The sequence below is a fragment of the Thermobia domestica genome, chromosome 12 (genome assembly GCF_964235325.1).
Source record: "Thermobia domestica chromosome 12, izTheDome1.hap1.1, whole genome shotgun sequence".
Taxonomy (NCBI): Eukaryota; Metazoa; Arthropoda; class Insecta; order Zygentoma; family Lepismatidae; genus Thermobia; species Thermobia domestica.
This window is the reverse complement of record NC_137465.1, coordinates 224,722,424-224,742,983: the sequence shown is the minus strand read 5'-3', so window position 1 is coordinate 224,742,983 and position 20,560 is coordinate 224,722,424. Positions and strand designations below refer to the sequence as shown.

At 36.5% G+C, this 20,560-nt stretch overlaps 1 protein-coding gene across 1 annotated transcript in view; it reads right to left on the bottom strand.

The window, feature by feature from the left end:
- Positions 1–20,560, bottom strand: part of LOC145666275 (alpha-2B adrenergic receptor-like) — a 128,856-nt gene that overhangs the window by 93,262 nt on the left and 15,034 nt on the right. Inside the window, exons 2-3 of the mRNA XM_081733338.1 lie at positions 4,743–4,941; positions 849–900 (exon numbers count right to left, since the gene is read on the bottom strand). Coding sequence (XP_081589464.1) covers positions 849–900; positions 4,743–4,941 — 251 coding nt within the window. The remainder of the gene's footprint in view (positions 1–848; positions 901–4,742; positions 4,942–20,560) is intronic.

Sequence of the window (20,560 nt, the reverse complement as noted above, 5' to 3'; positions counted from 1 at the left end):
ACTTTTCAGACGATGTACAGTATTCACTTTCCGATAACGCGAAAAATTACTTAGTGTAGCCGCGCTCATAATATTTCCAGTTGGCGAGTTATAGCATTCACGGTCATATTATTTCCAGTCGGCAAGGTGTAGCCTCAGTAATCATAAAATTTCCAGTGGATAAATGACGGCACCCGCGCTCATAACATTTTCATTCGATAAGCTATAGTATCCGCGCAATTATAATATTTCCAGTTTACGCGTTATAGTATCTGCACTCAACATCTTTTCCCGTTGATGAAGTAAAGTACTGGGCTCATAACGTTTTCAGTCAGCGAATTTTAATATCCGTGCTTATAATACTTCCAGTGAGCGAATTACAGTGACCGCGGTCATAAGGTTTCCAGTCGGAAAGCTATAGTATCCACACTCAAAACGTTTAAAAAAAATGAACTTTAGGATCTGCACCCATAACGTTTCCTGTCGGCGAGTTATAGTATCCGTGCTCGAAACATTTCCAGTCAACGTACATTGTACGTAGTTCATTAATAGATTAACTAATTAATAATAAGGATTGTAGTCATTCCTGAATGGCAAAAGTTTAACCTTATAAACTAACAAGTGAAGGAGATAAGTAAACCAGTTTAGTCGAGTGTTAAATAATTAACATAAAAATTCAAAGAAAACACTAAACAAAGTGTATTCCTTGGAAGAAAGGGAAAGTGTTAATAGGAAGACTAAATATACCAGCTTGACTCTTTTTAAGGCTACAAATTTCTTCTTACTAATAAGACTTACAAAGCCTAATTTATGGTCAGTGATAGGGTAATAGATTCTTGGATATTAATTAAAATATAGAAAATTGTTACCATTAATGAAACAGACTTCTTTAGTTCTTGTACCACTCTGTTGTGAACGTACCTGAAAAGAAAGAAAGAAAATATATTGTTACTATACTTCATGTAGATCTTACAACATTAAATTGTTTTTGAAAAATGTATTTAATACCTACATTTACTATAGACAGGGGCGGATCCAGAGGGGGCGAGCGGGGCGATCGCCCCCCTCAGAAGAAGAAGCTTTCTTATTTTATATATATAAATAAAACCCATCCCAAAGTTTCGAGCCTTAAAAGTAGCAGTATGACAACCCACCGCCCCCCCCCAGAAGTCGGTCCTGGATCCGCCCCTGACTATAGACGAACTAAAATTAAACTTAACAAAATGAAGTTACAGTTAAAAAGAATCTTGTTTGTCCGGACATTATATATATGTGGTCCAAATTGATTTTATTATAATTTTTTATTTATTTATTTATTTATTTTTCTGGACTTTGTGTATTCATAGCTCAATCAGATCTCGATTTGACTTGTGAGTTCGAAGTAGGCCTAAAATAATTTATTTACTTTACCCGCTGTCGAACCCTACGACTACGTGCGTCAACGGTACATTTATGAGCAACAGCTGGGCCTCGGGCCGCCCCCTTCCCACTGTGCCCTTTAAAACGATCCATCTGACTCGTTGTTGAAAATGAATTTCTTACATAATCTCTAAAACTGAGCTGAAAATTTTTCTTGGATAACGGATGTTCACCTTGAAAATATCCTTTGCATTAGAATATCGAGCGTAGAGTGTACCAGCGAACATTGACAGATTAGTCAAGTGTTCCACTAAAATGGTAAGTAAATAGACTTTTTGTTCTGATTTTCTTCAGTAAGTAAATATTTTGGTTACTGTTATAACACTTTTTATATTCCTGTGATATTAGTGTACGACGAACGAAATGAAATGAATAAATAAAATGAAAATGGCTGTTCAGTTCTTTTGAAAAATGTTGTACATTGCCTTGTACGGGCTTCGATGCCAGTAAGACTTCTATGGTTGCCCCATTCCCTGTTCCAACTGGCACATGTCTGATGTACAACAAAATATGAGGAATATAAATGCACTTGTGTATTGTATCAAGATACGTACTGATTGCCAATTTTTAATGTTTTCTTAATTAATAAATTATTCTCGTAGAATTTTGTCAAATTCGATTTCTCGTAAGATTTTGACAAATTCGATTTTTGTAGGTTTCGGCAGTAATTCACTAGGACACATGATTCCTTCAGTTTTACATACTATTGGAATGTGCGGACTTGCAAATGAACATTTCATAACTCTAAAGAAAGTTCGGAATGACAACGTAAGCTAAATGCGTTGACATCATATCTTCCAGTTCATATACTCAATCTGAAAGGACGTATTCCATCATAGGTTGCTGTCCTTAATACTCTCCTAATACTTATAAATAAAGATGAACGAATCGATGTTTGATGTTTAAGTCCTTCTAGAATACTGCTTCAATTTTGATGAATTCTTTTTCTGGTAAATTTATTTATTTTATTTATTTATAACAGTCCTCTACAGAGGAGAGAAACTCTATTTATAGAGGAACATAGATATAGTCACATAATCACATATGAAACACACACACACACACATACATATATATATTTGAAAGAAAGAAAAAAGATAATACATGTAAAAAAGGAAAAATAGAAGTTAAATAATAAAACGAAAATTAAGATATTAGTAGTATAATTATTTAAAAAAATGAAAAATATTCTGCAGTATAGGTTCAAAATTCATAGATATAACACGTCTTACTTACATAATGGTTATTCCATCATAATGTCTCCTCAAAATATTATTTCTGAGAATACGCAAATATACAAAATGTGATCACGGGAATCAAGATCCAGAATTGATGAAACCAACTGATTGAATTTTTTTACAGTCTAACAATGAGTGACTCTTGGTGTATTGTAATTAGAGGTGGGCACAAAAACCGGTTTTTCGGTTTTCGGTTTTTAGAAAACCGAAATCGGTATTTGGAAATTTTCAAACCGAATTTCTTCAAAACCGGTTTGGTTTTTCACCGAAACCGGTTTTCTCCAAAACCGGTTCGGTTTTTTACCTGGTCCGGTTTTCGGTTTTCTTCAAATCCGATTCCGGATTTTTTCCAAAATTTGTTCTATTTCTGACCAGAATGGTGTTTCGTTGTTCTCCGGAAATCGAATCCATTTCCACAGAAATAGTTTCATGTGTTTTCGAAAAGTTTTCACCGAACCGGTTTTGGAGAAAACCAAACCGGTTTTGGAGAAAACCGAAATGTCGGTTTTCGGGTTTCGGTTTTTATAAAAACCGGTTTTGCCCATCCCTAATTGTAATATGAGATCTCAATACGTTAAATACTAAATTCTTACGCAATGATCGTTTTGGTATATTGGAGAAAATTGCACTTGCCTATCATTGAGTTCACTCTTTTCTACAAATATATTAGTTGAATAACGAAACGTCTACTGTAAAGAGATTGCGTATCAAATTTAAGTATAAGAGAAGAGTAAGATATCTTATTTTTAGTTGCTGATATTCGATACAATTTGAAATAGAGATGTTTCAAAAATTTAAATTTGACTCGTTCCGTGTTATTTGCTTGTAATTTATGAACAGGATCCCAAAGGATACAACAGTATTCCAACTTAATCCTAATCATCGCTATAAAGTGGTATTTTAAAGCTTGGGTATTATACAGGGCTGTTCTACTTCTTATTAAAAACCCTAAAGTCCTGTGTTACTCTGCAATGATTTTATTTATGTCATATTTAAATGTAAACTTGTGATCTAGAAATACACCTGTCGTTAACAGCTATACTCTATTCTTTTTAACTTTTCATTATTAATCTTATACTCAAAAGACGTACATTTAAATTTATTTGAAAACGCTACAACATTACATTTTTTAATATTAAAATATAATTTATTCCTGATACACTATTGCAGACAACAACTAATATCACTTTGTAGTTCATGCGGATCATTATTAACTTTTATATCTCTAAATATTTTCAGGTCATCGGCAGATAATAAATAATTACTACATTTGACAAAACTTGGTAAATTGTTAATAAATAATGAAAATAGTAATGGGACCAAACTTAAAGCTTTTGGTGTAAAAGTGAATCCTGGTCTAGGATTTAAGCATACATTCAACAAAGGAGGAGGAGGAGCGAAGGTGTATCATATAAAAAAAATCGAAAACGACCGATATTATTGTTCAATGAATAGTTATGGGGCCCAATATGATAAATGATTACATTAGAGAAACTGTTTAAGTTAAAATGTATTCCTGTTGACATCGGGTTGGGGGAAGGGGTGAGTGTCTGGAGTAGGAAGAGGTACAGTATGTAAAAGTAATAGAAACCTACTTACATTACTATTCAATCCATTATTTTAGGGGTCGCTGAGATGCCTAGTGACACTGCTGATGCCTTTTATTCCCTTTTGGCAGGGGTCAGTGGTAGGGGTAGGAAGGGACTGCTGTGTAAAATCGATAACAAGCGCTATTTTTGTCTAGTTCATAGTTTTTAGAGTTGTTGAAATTAATAGTGACACTCTCGATGCCGTACACTATTCTCCATGTGTATACTAAGATTTGATGTTCACAATTTTTCATAAGCTTATACTACTCGTGCAAAGAACATTCTTTTCAGCTAATACTGTTTGATAATCGTAGCTATACGCTTTTGCGTGAACGACAGTGGACAACTAATAATTGGGCGGTGCTATGCAACAATCAGTCAACCCACAATATTATTAAAAAATGAGTTAATCTTGCTGGAAGGTTCGAACATATGTAAGGTACATGCTTTAAAAAAATCCTGGTAACGCGTTTGCGATCGGCCTGTTATCTATCAAGAGAAAAGTCAACCCACATACGGTAACGTCTTGGGGAAAGAGAAACCTATAACTGTGATTTCCCCAAAACTGACTTGTTGTGGGCTGAATGGTTGTTGCATAACACTGCCCAATTGTAGAGTGGCTACCATGCTTAGTCCCGGATTCGATTCGAACGCAAAGTTGTATAATGGCTTAGATTCCACTTGAAGCAATAGCCCCATCGCATATAGCGTCGGTGCTGGGAAAGAATGTTGGAAAATACAAAGAATAATTGAAATTGAAGGAAAATGTAGAAGAACTATTGTATTGGAAAGTAAGAAAAAACGGGAGAACAACAATAAAACCTACTAAAACAATGTTTTCTTCTACCAACACACTTCTCTTAGGATCGATCCGCGAATACTCCACACAAGAAATGAGCACTCTATCATTGATCCATTAACTACCCATAAAGTTTCTTAACATTCCTAGTGGCCCTGGGTAGCGAAGTCGCTGGCGCTCTCGCGTTTGGTGCCGGCGGTCTCGGGTTCGATTCCTTGTGGGGACACATGGTCGAAAAAATATAAAAGCTTTTTCAGGCTAGCCATACTGAGTGAGGTTTTCCTTGAGTTTTCCTTATTCACACCAGGCAAATACCTGGGATGGTACGTAACGTCCAGGTCCCAGGACGCGTCCTTCCTCCTCCTGGAAGGACACTTTATTCGGTAAGGGAAGTCTTCCCACATACATGACGGGCTTAAGGCCACAGATACCGTTAATATCCCGAAATATGTATAAGTAAATAAACAAATTCTTATTTTTTCTATTTATAAATACTTGAAATATCCCAAAATGTGACATATTTGGGAACACTTTTCAATTTTTTCTCCTCCTATTACAAATATAACTCCTAGAGTTAAGATCACAAAGGTACATTCTCTTATTTCTTGTTTCGTTCAACTTATTTTTAACTAACACTGTTCTTCTTACACATGCTTTGTTTATAGTGTGTGGTTCATCTTTTAGGAGTGTTTCTTTCTACAATATGAGGAAGTCTCTAAAGAACAATAATTTGAATTTCCTTCAGGAATTTTAAAATTATCTCCTCTGGGAAGGCAGAAACTGCCGAGAATTTTATTATCAGTCATAAAGGTAAAAAATCAATAAATATTCAGTAGGCATTGAGGGAAGTTTAAGCTAAACTGACGCTATACGTAAAACCACGTAAAAGTTCAGTGTGCCGGTTTATCACGTTATACATGCAGTAGTGTTGTCTTTTTTAAGTCAATTTTTCAGAAGATTAGTTTACCAAAAGCTCTTTTATACATTTACTCTGTTTCTTCCTCCGGGTTCCACAAAATCTCAAGAATTACAAGGGTCGTTCAAGGCTGACCGGGACTTTTATTTCTTCAGAGGCAACAGATAGCACAAGAAACACCAAACTATGTCAGATTTTCAAAGTATTCTCCGTGCGCGTTGACGCACCGTTGCCATCGTTATGGCAGCTCCCTGATTCCTTTGGCGTAGAAAGAACTTGGTTGTTGTCGTAGCCACTGGAGGACATCGTTCCGCAGTGCTTCATCTGTCGTGAATTTCTTCTATCCCAAATGGTCTTTAAGGGGTGAAAACAAATTATAATCACTGGGGGCTAAATCTGGACTGTAGGGGGGATGGGGAAGAACTGTTCACAGACCGTGATGCGTGTCCACTTCTGATCAAATGTCAGCTGGCGGGTAACTCACCTTGTTGCGGAAGCGAAAGTGGTCGTGAATAATTGTCTCAACACTCCCGACACAGATATTCACCTCGCCAGCAATATCCCGCACTGTTACTCGCCGGTTCTCAAGAAACATTTACTCAACACGTGCGATACTCACTAGTGTGACTTCAGTTGGGCGAATGTGTCCATGTGCTTCATTTGTCACCAGCTCCTGTCCGTCGCGAAACTGTTCACACCATTCGTACACTCTTGTCCGTGACATCGTTTGTTCACCATACTGTGCTTGAAATCTTCTGAAAATCTCAGCTGGTTTAACTTTCTCCTTCACAAGAAAAATTTGATTACTCCACAGCCACAGATACGCTGCTTGCCGCCATGTTCGCTGCAACTGCAGCCCTACCGTTATGACACAACCAGTTCTTTGAGAAAAAAAGCCAAATTTTTTTGCAACGACAGACAGGCGATCGTTAGGGTTGCCATAATGTTTTGATTCAAAATACGACAGATGTTAAAATGACGACCTATCAAAGATACGGTGCCAAAACACAGAATAAATATTTTGAACTTTCTTACCTAAAAATCACCTTTTTAGGTTATCACACAATTGTTTCCTGTAATACTTAAAACACTACTGGAAGCTAACATGTTTTATATTTTTTTCATTAACACAAATATAATAAATCATGCCATTAAATTACGTATATTAAATCTAACCAAAAAGTACCCTAGAATGGAAAAATGAGACACCTTTCAAAAACATAACCTACTTTATTAATAGTAATTAAAATATAAGTTTCATGATGAAAAGACAATTCTTTTCCCCTCGAGATTTTAGCGATTCCCGAATCGGAAATTTTCGGAGAGCTCCAAAAACTTGTAAAATAGGGACATTTTCATGCTTTGTACGATACGGAAACGGACACTTTCCCAAAAATACAAACTGTCCGTACAAAATACGGATGTATGGCAACCCTAGCGATCGTGTACTCGGTAATGCTTCTTTCTACATAACAGAAGACTCTGATTTGAGTGTTGGTAGGCGGTGCAAAAAGTTATTCCCAGGGTTGCAGTGTCCAATAATCTATGCTGAAACGCTGGGTGGGCGATAAGACAGGCAAAAACACAATTAAAGTATGAAAAACAAAATTGAAATCAAATTATAAATTATATTGAAATTGAATACAAATTTTCATGCTAATACATCAATCATTTCTCTGTTAAATAAGTAGAGATTTCTGGAGAAAGTGTACAAAAGTATGTTGAGTTATAAGTTTTGGGGGAGGTTCGGTCCCACTGGACCCGCGCCCTCGTGAACCTGGTCTGAAGGAAGATAAATCCCTGAGACAAAATTAAGGCCAGACGAGTTCGATCTCAGGTTAAAATTCAATCGTTTGTGGTTTCTGATTTACCCAGTACGATGAGTCACCAATTTGCCAAACGTGACGAAAAGTTTATTCAAGAGGTTACACATCTTTGTTGCAACAGTTAAACGAGCGGACAATTGGAAATCTGCAAAGTGGCTTTCAACACAATGATAATTCTACGTGTCAGAATTCAGGAAAAATGTCCAAATTGTTGGCCAAAAACAACATCCGTTATCGCACATTATTTTCCCTACGTGCTGGATCAAATTATGCGAATTTCTTCTTCCCTAAACTGAAATCCATCTTAAAAGATAAGCTATCTGACTCCATCCATTACATCCAGCATTACACAATACAGAATTCCTTGGTGTGTAAAAACAGCAGGTGAATATTTTGAAGGGAACAAGCATTCATAGGCAAATCGTTCAAGTAATTCTTTTAGAGTATCAGTCCAAGAATTACATGAACAGCCCTTGTATATTCAGCCAGATGCCTACTTCGGAATGATGCAAGTAAGAACAAGACAACATTTAGCAATTTATACTTACCACAAAAACAACTAGTTTCTTTTCCATTCTTATAAACTTCATTTAAGAAATACCGTTTTTTTTTTTGTTCGGAAACGGTTCCGTAATTTCGTTTCGAGATAACAAGAAGGGAGTGTTTTTTTTTTTAAAAAAAACAAAAGTTTATATATATATATATATATATATATATATATATTGAACGTCCTTTATCTTTGTGGAGTAATTTTTTGCCTTTAGCGCCCTCTATTTTTCGTACGTTCTTCTATTCTTTGTTCTATTGGAGAACCTACGCGTTTCTTAACGAGCTTTCTTGGCTGGCAATCTTTCATTGTCCATTCTCGTGGGAAAATGACCCTTTTCTGTCGACTACGTATCTCTTTCTTTAGTGCTTTTTCCTTTTTTTCTTTTACGTTTTTAATTTGAAAATGTCTGCCTTTCTTACTTTTTTTTTCGCTTCCAAATGAAGGTTCGAGGTGTTTATCATAGTTACAAATATAACCTAGTGTATTACTTTCTCTTCACTTTTCTTTCTTTGCTTTTTTTTATTATTTACTTTTGACAATGCTATAGCTGAACTAGAATACCACGAGATTCGCGATGGTAAACAGTGTCGGTTCTAGTCATAGGAAATACGGTTGGTACTCACCAGATGGTGTTCTCATTGCGGCATGCATTCAGCGTCGTGAGAACAATTGGGGAGCTTCTTGAAAGAAAACAGCAGCCTAGAAGGCCAGAATTAAAGGCACAGAGATTAATATGCTGACCACAGATCACTCAATAACATTAATGGTATATGTCTGGTAGGCCAAGCCCTCATAAGAGCAATTAAAGGAGTTTACTTCTGGTTTTAGCTAATGACAAGGAATTCTTTAAATAACTTGGCCAGAGTTTCTTGATTGTAAGGTGTTTACCTGTAGCGAAGTGGATCTCTGTTTTTATCCCAGATCCAGCAGATTTTTGGAGGATCGCGTGAGTTCTCTTAGCTTAGTTTCCTCGCACCTTCTATTCCATCATGTTTTACGTGATCATTCACTTACCAATACTGTCAATCTTTTTGAGACTGATAGGCGTAACGTGTGACATTGAAATAAGGGCTTTATTTGATTTCAAATTCCGTAAATCAGGAGGAAAAATCCTGGTAATCCGCTCGCAATGGCGACTGGATATATATGAATCTCGTGACCTGTTTTTTCGCGTTAGTATTACCAATTTTTACCTGTCAGTACATCTGATTTTTATGTGCTGAGATGGAAATGAAATAAAAGGAAATCTTTAAGTTTAACGTCCCACGGTTAAGCCGGTTAGGCTAAAGGAGACGGTGATAATGAGAAATGAGTGAAATGGTGGAATGAAGAAAGTGGGAGGAAACGGGAGAACCCCGAGAAAACCCACGAGCACACCTGCTCTTATAAAGGCTTGGCCTACCAGACGGTATGTACCATTAATGTTATTGGGTGATCTGTGGTCAGCATATTAATCTCTTTGCCTTTAAGTCTGGCCTTCTAGGCTGCTGTTTTCTTTCAAGAAACTCCCCCAATTGTCCTCACGACGCATCCAGAGGAGATTGATTAAAACAAATTATAATAAATTCGTTATAAAGTTCGAAGTTTCCAGTTTACTTCAACACTAAATCTATTTAACTCAGTATGGAAACTCGTAGGTTTATTTATCAAATTCGATTTGTATTATTGTGGCACCTGTTTTTCTGAACTGCCGCCAAGGTCAAAAGAAAATTTTTGAGCACTGCCTTAAATAAGTAGGATATACTCAGCTAGCTATTTTTTTAATTAAGTTTTACATTTAAGTTCCAAGCTAGTGTCATTTATAGTAACTGAGACGGATTATTAATTAAATGTATAATTATTAAATAATGGGTGGAATATGAATGTGGAAGGAAACGGAAGAGCCCTGAGAAAACCCACACACTGGATTTGGTTCACCACAAAGCCCTCTTGGAGACAGCTGGGATCGATCCGAGGACCCTGCGCTCTACCACTAAGCCACCGCGGCCCCTTTTATTTATCTTTGTATAATGCATAAAACTACACACTGTTAACTACACAGAGAAAAATCCGTTCTCCGGACAGCGGTATATTGTACAAATATACGGCATCCTCTTGCTTACTATAGAAATCAGTATGGAGCATACGTTATCCGTATGCTACATAGGCACTGCCCTTAGATGTTACATCATACCATTGCAGGATGTCTGACATTTAACAGTTTTCCGTATATTACATGCATATACTTATGTTACCTTCGTCAGCTATATGTTATATACGTCCATTTGTATGTGAGATCCTGACCGCCTACATTGTTTCATACGGAAAGTACGTATAGATGGAACAGTTAAACAGAAAATATTATAAAACATGCGTTTTCAGTTATACGTCTGCTGTACGTTAAGTCCAAAAACTACAGGAATTACGCATGTAACGTATCTTTTTAAGTACGCCACCTACAATTTTTTTTCTCAGTGTACCAGCTTGTATCTCCTATTGTTTGATTTCCTAACTGAGACGCGCATACTACTTACATGAACTTTATTTTTATCTGATCAATGAAAAATAACGTGGAAGAAACGTTCAGGTATATTTATTAAGTACATATATATATAAATCTTCCTATTCAGTATCTAATAATGTTGTCCAAAAGATTAGAAGTACCTTTATAGATGTTGAGATAAGAGGAGAAATTTCTCCTGTCTCGTAGGCATAGGGGCCGATCCTGGTGGGCCGGGGAGGCCATGGACACCAATGCTCATGTGATTTTCCATATAATTTCATGAATATGTATTTGTTATTGTTATGTGTATGTTTTATGAATATACAATATTTGGCATAATTTGAATTAAATTTATCTTAAAAATCCTCATATGTGACTTCTTAGATCCTTGCCTGCACCAAACACACATCTAAATGTCCGCCCCCAAAGTTACAGAAAAATTGGCGCCCTTGTTCTTGGGAAATATTACTTTACTCAAGTCTTACAAGGGAACATCTTATATTGATAGAATTGCCCAATCAAACAACGTGCAATCAATAGAGGAGTGAAGAAAAGTAAGGAATCCAAAGTTTTATGGGTCGACACCCAGAAACACAGGAGATACAGAGGAAATAAGGATCTGGTCTCATGTGAAGATAGCCATGCAAAAAGTACACTGACGCAGAAAGAACTTCAAAATGATTGAAGTAATAAAATGACATTTACACAACAGTATAATAAGCAAACATTGTACCCACAGACATGCTCAATAACATGATATGTAATGCAGTGTTGCCAACTGAACACAAAGTGAAGTTTTGTTAAACGACACGAAGCACAAATTATAACATCTAGAGTATTTAATTATGAGTAGAACCATACTTGTGAAGTCATGACGTACAGTGTTGCCAACGTTTGAAGATAGGCTTGTATAAATTCCTATATGAATCTCGGATGTAGAAGAGTACATACAGTATAATATTCGAACTAGTTGAAACCAAAATATGAGGCAACAAACAAAAGTAAAATTACTGAAGTACAAAAATAAGGGACGAAGCACAGAGTCGAAGCAGGGTTTACCCAAATGGAAAAGCAGAATAGTGTGAAACACAACACACAAAACTGAAATGATTCATGCTCGTTGATTGACAATTGACTAACAGGCTCACTTTTCTGATGCACGTATAATTGTATCACCTCGTACATTATCGGCACTTAGTTTTCAGTGTTGTTGTTGATAAAGTGCTCCGCACTATGTTGGTCCCTATGAGGAGTGGGGCACTTCAAAAGACTGATAAACTTACAGAAAGTACATTTGTAAACCAGAAGGGTCTCCTTGATATTGTGTAATAATTATAATAAAGGCATAAAATGCAGCTCACGTATTTTGCTTTTGGAATATTGACTTACTGGTAACAGTTCACATGTAGTTTTGTCATGAGGCTGTGAGATAAGCATAAGCATTTTGTACAATGTGCACACCTGACAAAGCTGAATTGACCTCTCCTAAATCCGACCCTGCATCTAGCTTAATGTAGGGTTCCAACTACTACTATGTGGCAGGATGCTCCAATCGAAAATCGAACATGCTTGTCAGCAGCGAGAATGAAGACTACTTGGTCATCCAAAGGTATGGATCTTTTCAGCTTATGTGTTGTATTTTGGTACTATTCTGACATTTTCCTTCGGCAAAAATGCTTCAACGCTGTGCTTCGTCCGTTATTTTCGTACTTCAGTAATTATATTCTTGTTTGTGGTCTCATATTTTGTTTTTAACTAGTTCGAATCGAGTACTGTATGTACTCCTCTACATCCGAGATTCATATAGAAATTCATATACGTCTATCCTCAAACTTTAGCAACACTGTACATCAGGACTTCACAAGTATGGTTCTACTCATAATTAGATTTTCTAGATGTTATGATTTGTGTTCCGTGCCATTTAACGAAACTTTATTTTTTGCTCAGTTGGCAACATTTCATTACATATCATGTTATTAAGCATCTCTATGGGTACAATGTTTGCTTACTGTACTGTTGTGTAAATGTCATTTTGATTACTTCAATCATTTTGAGGTTCTTTGTGTTTCAGCATATGTTTTGCATTGTTATCTTCACATGATTCTAGATCCTTCTTTCCTCTGTATCTCCTGTATTTAAGGTGTCGACTCGTAAAACTTTGGATTTCTCACTTTTGTTCACTCCTCTATCGATTGCGCTTGGTTTGATTGGGCAATGCTACTATCAATATAAGATGTCCCCTTGTTAGTTTTGAAACAGTTTCAGCATAGCATTTATTCATAGCATAAAATCTATGAATTAATAAAGTAATTGTACGAACACAAAGAAGAGCATTTATCAATGTTTTAATCCAATATTTCAGAGCAGTTATCATACTCGTCATTTTACTATATACTCTAATAATAAATAGGGGTCACAGTGGGTCAATGGTAAAGGGCTTACCTCAGGTGCATGGGGTCACTGGTTCGATCCCCGCTCAAGTAAGTTAGTGGTGGACAAAATCGTGTCTGTTTCCTCCCACATTATCATTCCACCATTTCCTCCATCATCATTCATTTACCTTAATTATAGTGCCCCTTATTCTAAATGAGCATAAATCGTGGGTTGTTAAAATGAAATATTTCATTTCGTTTCATTTCATATTCTAATAATAAATATGGTTCAAATGTTGTTATATAGCACTCTTCCTGCAAAGTGGGATTTGTGGTGGACAGACATCGTGTGCGTGAGTTTTCTTGGGGTTCTCCCGTTTCCTCACCAGGCCCCTATCCAGGGGGGTCTAGGGGAGCCCTCCTCCCTTAATGTTGGCCGGCCCCCCTAAAATTTTCACGGTAGACTGTCAAATGAACTATAATATGGTTGTATCGGCCCCCCCTAACTTCAGCCGGGACCCCACTACATTTTTGGACTGGCTACACGCCTGTTCCTCACACTTTCTTCAGTCCACAATTTCATCAATTTCTCATTATCACCGTCTCTCTTATCCTACAGGGAATTACCGTGGGACATAAAAGTTAAAAATACATAAACACTCTTCGTAGATCTTTAGTGAGACGGAAGAACTTTGTTAACTTAGAGATGATTATTTTTCTTTCAAAAGGATTAGGATTAGGAATTATATTTCTGGGCTTTCGGCATCTATGGCCATGTTAGCCCGTCATTAGGATTAGGATTAGGGATTAGATTTCCGGGCTTTCGGCATCTATGGCCATGTTAGCCCGTCATTAGGATTAGGATTAGGAATTAGATTTCTGAGCTTTCGGCATCTATGGCCATGTTAGCCAGTCACTAGGATTAGGATTAGGAATTAGATTTCAGGGCTTTCGGCATCTATGGCAATGTTAGCCCGTCATTAGGATTAGGATTTAGATTTCTGAGCTTTCGGCATCTATGGCCATGTTAGCCAGTCACTAGGATTAGGATTAGGAATTAGATTTCTGGGCTTTCGGCATGTATAGCCATGTTAGCCCGTCAATAGGATTAGGATTAGGAATTAGATTTCTGAGCTTTCGGCATCTATGGCCATGTTAGCCCGTCACTAGGATTAGGATTAGGAATTAGATTTCATTGCTTTCGGCATCTATGGCCATGTTAGCCCGTCACTAGGATTAGGATTAGGAATTAGATTTCAGGGCTTTCGGCATCTATGGCCATGTTAGCCCGTCACTAGGATTAGGATTAGGAATTAGATTTCAGGGCTTTCGGCATCTATGGCCATGTTAGCCCGTCACTAGGATTAGGATTAGGAATTAGATTTCTGGGCTTTCGGCATCTACGGCCATGTTAGCCCTTCACGTATGAAAAAATGACGTCCTTTGGTGGTCACATTATTCGAGGAAAGGGAAGGAAGGAAGCGATCTGGGACCTGTATGTTAGGAGCCTTCCTGGCATTTGCTTGGCATGGATGAGAAAAACCTCATTCAGGTTGGCTGGCTTGAAAAATCTCTTACAATTTTTCGATGAAATGTTCCCACCAGGAATCGAACCTTGGATCGCTCAAACCAAAGACGAGAACGTTAGTATCTTCGGGGCCACCTTTCTTTGAAAAACAGAGCATTCATTGTTTATATATACTTTTTTTTAAAGAAAATGAGACGAGACAAAAAATATTGAGAATCGATATAAGACAAGACGAGAAACACTTATTTTTATTTAAAGGGCAACACTAGCATTTAAGAATCACACAACTTCTAAAATCACACTAATTCTTGAATTACACTGTTTTTATCTTTAGCAAACGTTTCTTGTCTTTAAGTTCACAAAGGAATAAAGAAATTATAATATTCTTACACAGACTAATATTTGAATTTAAAACTGTACTAGTTAACAATGCACAATGCACGAATCACATTAGTTTCTTTTACGTTTCCAAACGTTAGCAGGAAGCGTCAGCAGGTATATTTCAAGTTTTATTAGTTATTAGAATTGCCACTAGCAGATAGTGTTCAGGCTTTATGGGTTATTAGAGTTTCCAGTAGCAGACACTGTTCAAACTTTATGGGTTATTAGATTTTGCACTACCTAATGTTTATGTTCTTAATGGAAAAATTCCATTTACTCCATAGAATTCTGATGTTTAAATGGGAAAGATCTATCTGGAAAGTTTATTTAAAACACCTGGGTCACTCTGGCTTTAAAACTTATTTTTTTCCGTTCATTTCTCGTAATTAACTGGAAGCATTGTGATCCTTATTTTTTTCATTAAAAGCTATTTTTACGTTCGATACGTAATTAAGTTTTTTTCTCTCTAAAACTAGCTGAATTGCTATTAACCAATATCTCAATAGGAATTAACGAAAGATGAAAGTGCTACGTTAAAAAATGAACGTTAGAAAACGTAATGATTTAGTATGAATATTCACAACGGAATGTTACCACTTCAGTCCCAAAAAGAGTAGTTTAAAATAGAAAAATACAGGCTGGTGCAGGAAAACAGGAAAGTTTTAATTGGTGTAAAATGCAGTAGTTAACACAAGAAAAAATACATTTAATAATTTAGCTGCATTAGCGATCACATCATTAACAATTGCATTCGATATGGTGCTTACATGTCACTTTATTTCTTGAGAACGAAAGCGGAAAGATGTTCCCCATCTCGGCATACACGTTATGATACAAGTATGCTTCAGAAATTCTCTCGAATCCTCAGTGTATTACGTCTTCAGGAACGCCAGTGAGTCCTTCTTTAACCCTCAGTTTCAATTCAACGATGTTTGGAGGAAATATACTTTTGAGATGCTCCCATAGATTCGCCACAGAAAGAAATGAAATGAAATCTTTTGAGTTTTACGTCCCACGTTTATGCCGGCTATTTTGAAGAAGACGGTGATGATGAGTAATGAATGAAATGGTGTAATGAAGAAAGTGGGAGGAAATGGGAGAACCCCGAGGAAACCCACACACACGGTATTTGTCCACCACAAAGTTCACTTTGTGCGAGCAGGGATCGAACCAGGAACCCCATGCACCAGAGGTTAACGCTCTACCACTGAGCCATCGCGGCTCTATCGCCACAGAACGAAATCGCACATACTTATTTCAGGGAATCTTAGAGGGCATTGAATGTCACCGTTGTTATCAAATGCTTTCACAGCGAACGCACAACGTCACAGTCTTCTCAATGTTGTCTTATCGGTCCCAAACAAATGCCGGACATACAGTGTCGCTAATTCTAGATTCAAAATTTCCCGTTTCCCTGCGCCACTCTGTATTTGTATAAGACTTGAGTGTAATTTTTATGTTGACTATCACTGACTTATTTCTTAGTTTCCTAGAATTCTCAATAATTTCCATTATTATGAATACTGAACCATTTCTGATGTTCTCAAGAATAGCACAGAGATATCTGTTGGATCTCGAACGGAAAACGTCTCCGGTTAATTGGATGAACTGAACTCAAGATTAGCTTGTCGAGGCTATATGAGACGTGGACTCACAGTTTGAGGTGCAATCCGAACTGCTTAATTCGTTCAAATTCTAATTCTCTCTCACCGGAAATCGAACTTACGACCCGTACAGCAAAGCCGAGTACGTTACATTCTAGACCAGTGAAGGGAGCTTGAGAAGTTTACCGTTTTAATCAATGGACTACGGATACACATACTAAGGACATCTGATGTAAACTTGTGTCCCAGAAAAAAGAATTTCCTCTATGATTCCTGTAGAATTTCGCTCTTTGGGAGAAAATCCTAGGATGATATATACACTCACATATTTTTTCGTGAGAGCACATGCCGTTGAAATTCATGGGAAAATTCCGTGGATATTTTTATTGTCTTTAAAAGTTTTACTGTGAGCCTCAGTATTCTGCGACAAACCATGTGCGACATTAAAAAGATGTCCCGAGGGCTATGTTATTTGTCCCCTGTGGGCTATATTATTTGACCAAGAATATCTGTTTATTTATATGTATAGTTTCAGGTAAAGCACATTGGCCATGTTACAATGAAATATGTAACATCAGTGTGAAAAGAAAAGCAGAATCCAACAAGAAACATATAGAAAGTAACTCAAAAATAACAGAGGGCTGCGGTTGCTCAGTGATAGGGCGTTCACCTCTGATGCATGGGGTCCCTGGTACGATCCCAGCTCGCGCCAAATGAACTTTGTGGTGGACAAACACCGTGTGCGTGGATTTCCTCGGGATTCACCCGTTTCCTCCCACTTTCTTCATTTCACCATTTCATTCATTTCTCATCATCGTCGTGTCCTTTAGCCTACCCGGCATAACCGAGGGACGTAAAACTCAAAGATTTCAAAAATATCAGAACATCAAGGAAAAGTAATTATTTACGTAACAATATTTACAACCTGATTTTACACAATGCAGTTCGGAAACTTCCTTTGAAAATAAAGATGTCTATCGTAGGTGGAAATCTGTTGAAATCAGTAGAAAGCCTGTACATGAGGGACCTTTGAAGTATTGAAAATCTAGGTTTCGGAACATAGATTAGATTCTTATTACGTGTTATGGGAATAGGTAATCTGAAATTATTTGAGAAAATCAGAATTACAGATAGTTTAATTCTCAGTTTGTTATTTTATTTAGAGTTAAAATATCAGCTTGTTTTGCAGTGACTAGTATTTCTATATGATGCTATGTTGAGTGCTCTCATGATAGTTTTGTTGCTTGACCTACGTCGCTCTGGAACTCTGAGACGAACAATAGCTAACAGAAAATCGAGGACAATGCCTATCCTAGCTTATAACGATGTGTGAAACATGCAATGGACAAAAAAGGCTCACTGCAGTCCACCACAGAAGAAATCAAGACCTTGTAAAAAGTAGCTAGCGCAGTCAAATTTTGAATTTCCATAAATGTGTACAAATATCTTAACATTCACAAATATTTTTTTTTATAAGAGTTGCAAAATATTTACTGAAAGAAAGCTTTGTTATCAAATATAAAGCCAAGATCATTATGATCCTGTACATTTCAAAAGAATTATATTGCCAATAAAGTAGTCGTCTTGAATATGATTTTTCGTAAGATAAATTTCAGAGAAGTTTTTTTTATTATTATTTAACGTCAAATGGCAAGTTTTACATCACGAAGCAAGTCGTGTGAGATCATTTTGAAGCTTAACGGAATCTTGATAAGAAGAGACTTCACTAAAGAGTTTACAATCATCACCAAACAGAAGAATATTTTTAGATGTAGTTTGAAGATGATCAAATGGGTAAGAGAAAAAGTAAAGAACCGAGATACATTTCTTTGTGGAACACCAGTTTTTATTTAAAGAAAGGTTGATGTATCACCAGAAATGATTACAAGTTGTTGTCTGTCAGTAAGGTAAATTGCAACGAGCATTAGTAATATAGGCTAACATGTGTGTTCATTAATTTATTAAAAACAGTAGTGATTTATAGAATCAAGTGCTATAGTTATAGTTATCAAATGTATTATGTTATTTGATATATTGTATAACTCAAAGCGTGATAAATTACAACTGCCAAGTTTGTTAAGCAAGAATTGCCAGGAAGAAAACCATGTTTCACTAAATTAATACAACTTTGAGTTAAGTTGATTTTGATTTTAACGTCCCTTTTAGCAGCGAGACGGGTACTATTGATTAACGTGAGATGCGAACGATATTAGTTCCCGCCGAGAATCGAACCTGAGTGCCCCACGCCAAAGTCGCGTACCCTAATCACTTAACCAAGAAGAAGCTCTAAATTAATACAATGTTAGGTGAACTGTAAAATTCTATATTTAATACTTTTTCACAGATAATTGATAGAGATGGGAGCATTGGTATTGGTCTTTATGATTAGATATAGCCTAATTTGTATTATCAGATTTATGTTTAAGAGTTACGTGTGTGTATTTTTTTCCTATCTTCTTGAAAGCAAAAAAAAAAAAAAAAAAAAATGAAATATCTGTTTAATAGGCACAATAATAGACTAGCCAAAGAGGCAACATTGTTCAGTTGATTAAGTTGATTTTGAGTTTAATGTTCCGTTCAGCAGTGAGGCTATATGAGATGTAGACCTACTGATTAACGTGGAATCCGAACAACAGGAGCTCCCGCCGGAAATCGAACCTGAATCTCCGACGACACAGACATGTACGCTAACCGCTTAGCCATGAAGGAGCTCAGGCAACATTGTTTACAATATTGTATTCCGAGATATAATGCCTTATGAACAGGTAAAGAAAGAACTAAACAACTTCATCTGATGTAGCAGTAGTAGTGTATGAAAAGAGGCATGAGCAAACAGGTTTGACAGAGGAAATATTCAGGTGGAATCAGTGGCATATTTAGAGGGGCTTTCGGGCTTAAGCCCCCCCGAAATCTTACTTACTATAGTAAAGTATATGAAATATCTTGCTGAATTTTCACATTTTCAGGCAAAGTCCTCCCCCGAAAGTTAGCAAAGCCCCCACGAAACAAAATCGTAAATACGCCACTGGGTGGAATGCAGGAGAGATATGAGCTATTAAACAATTCATTGAAAAGCTCCGATTTGAAATTGTTAATTGAGTTTTATCGTTATAAATAAGCTTAGATGAAATGCGTTTTTTTTTTTTTTTTTTTTTTTTTTGTTCTAAAATTTATCAATGACCAGAAATGTTGAGAATTTTCTATAGTTTTAGTTATAATATCAGTCTTTGTACTTTCTCCTTGGGTACATTCAGAAAAATCTTCTAAGGCTTGAGAAATTCAGTTAAGTAAGATCCATAGACGTATAAACAAACAACAACAGACATAATTGGGAGCACTATCCCAGCTACTAGTATGTGGTTGGAAGAAAAGTCATTCATTTTCCAGTTGAATGAAAAACACAGTCATCTGCTATTTGTTTCATGTGTAAGCGATGTTATCAAGTCATGATCAAAACAAATTTCTGACTAAAATTCACTTAAAATATATCAATTATTTAAAATCTGAATATTATCAATGGATTAAGGTGGCATAGTCCGTTACGTAAGAGACATGACGTCCCTTGGCGAACACACTATACTTGGAAGTGGGGAAGAAGAAATGAATAGAGAAGGAAAGAAGGAAGCTCCCAGAGACGTCATTTCAGGATGACTTGCCTGGAAATACTTTTACAATTTGATGACCAAATATCCCCACTGGAAATCGAACCCGGGACCGCTCAGACCAAAGGCGGGAGTATGAGCAGGTACGCTATCGGGATCATTCTCAACCATAGAATAAATCAAACAACAATAAATGCAATCTACTAATTAATTGCATATATTTTTTAAATATAATAAATAATTATTAGAGGAGAGTATTGTAAAGTTCTGCCTTT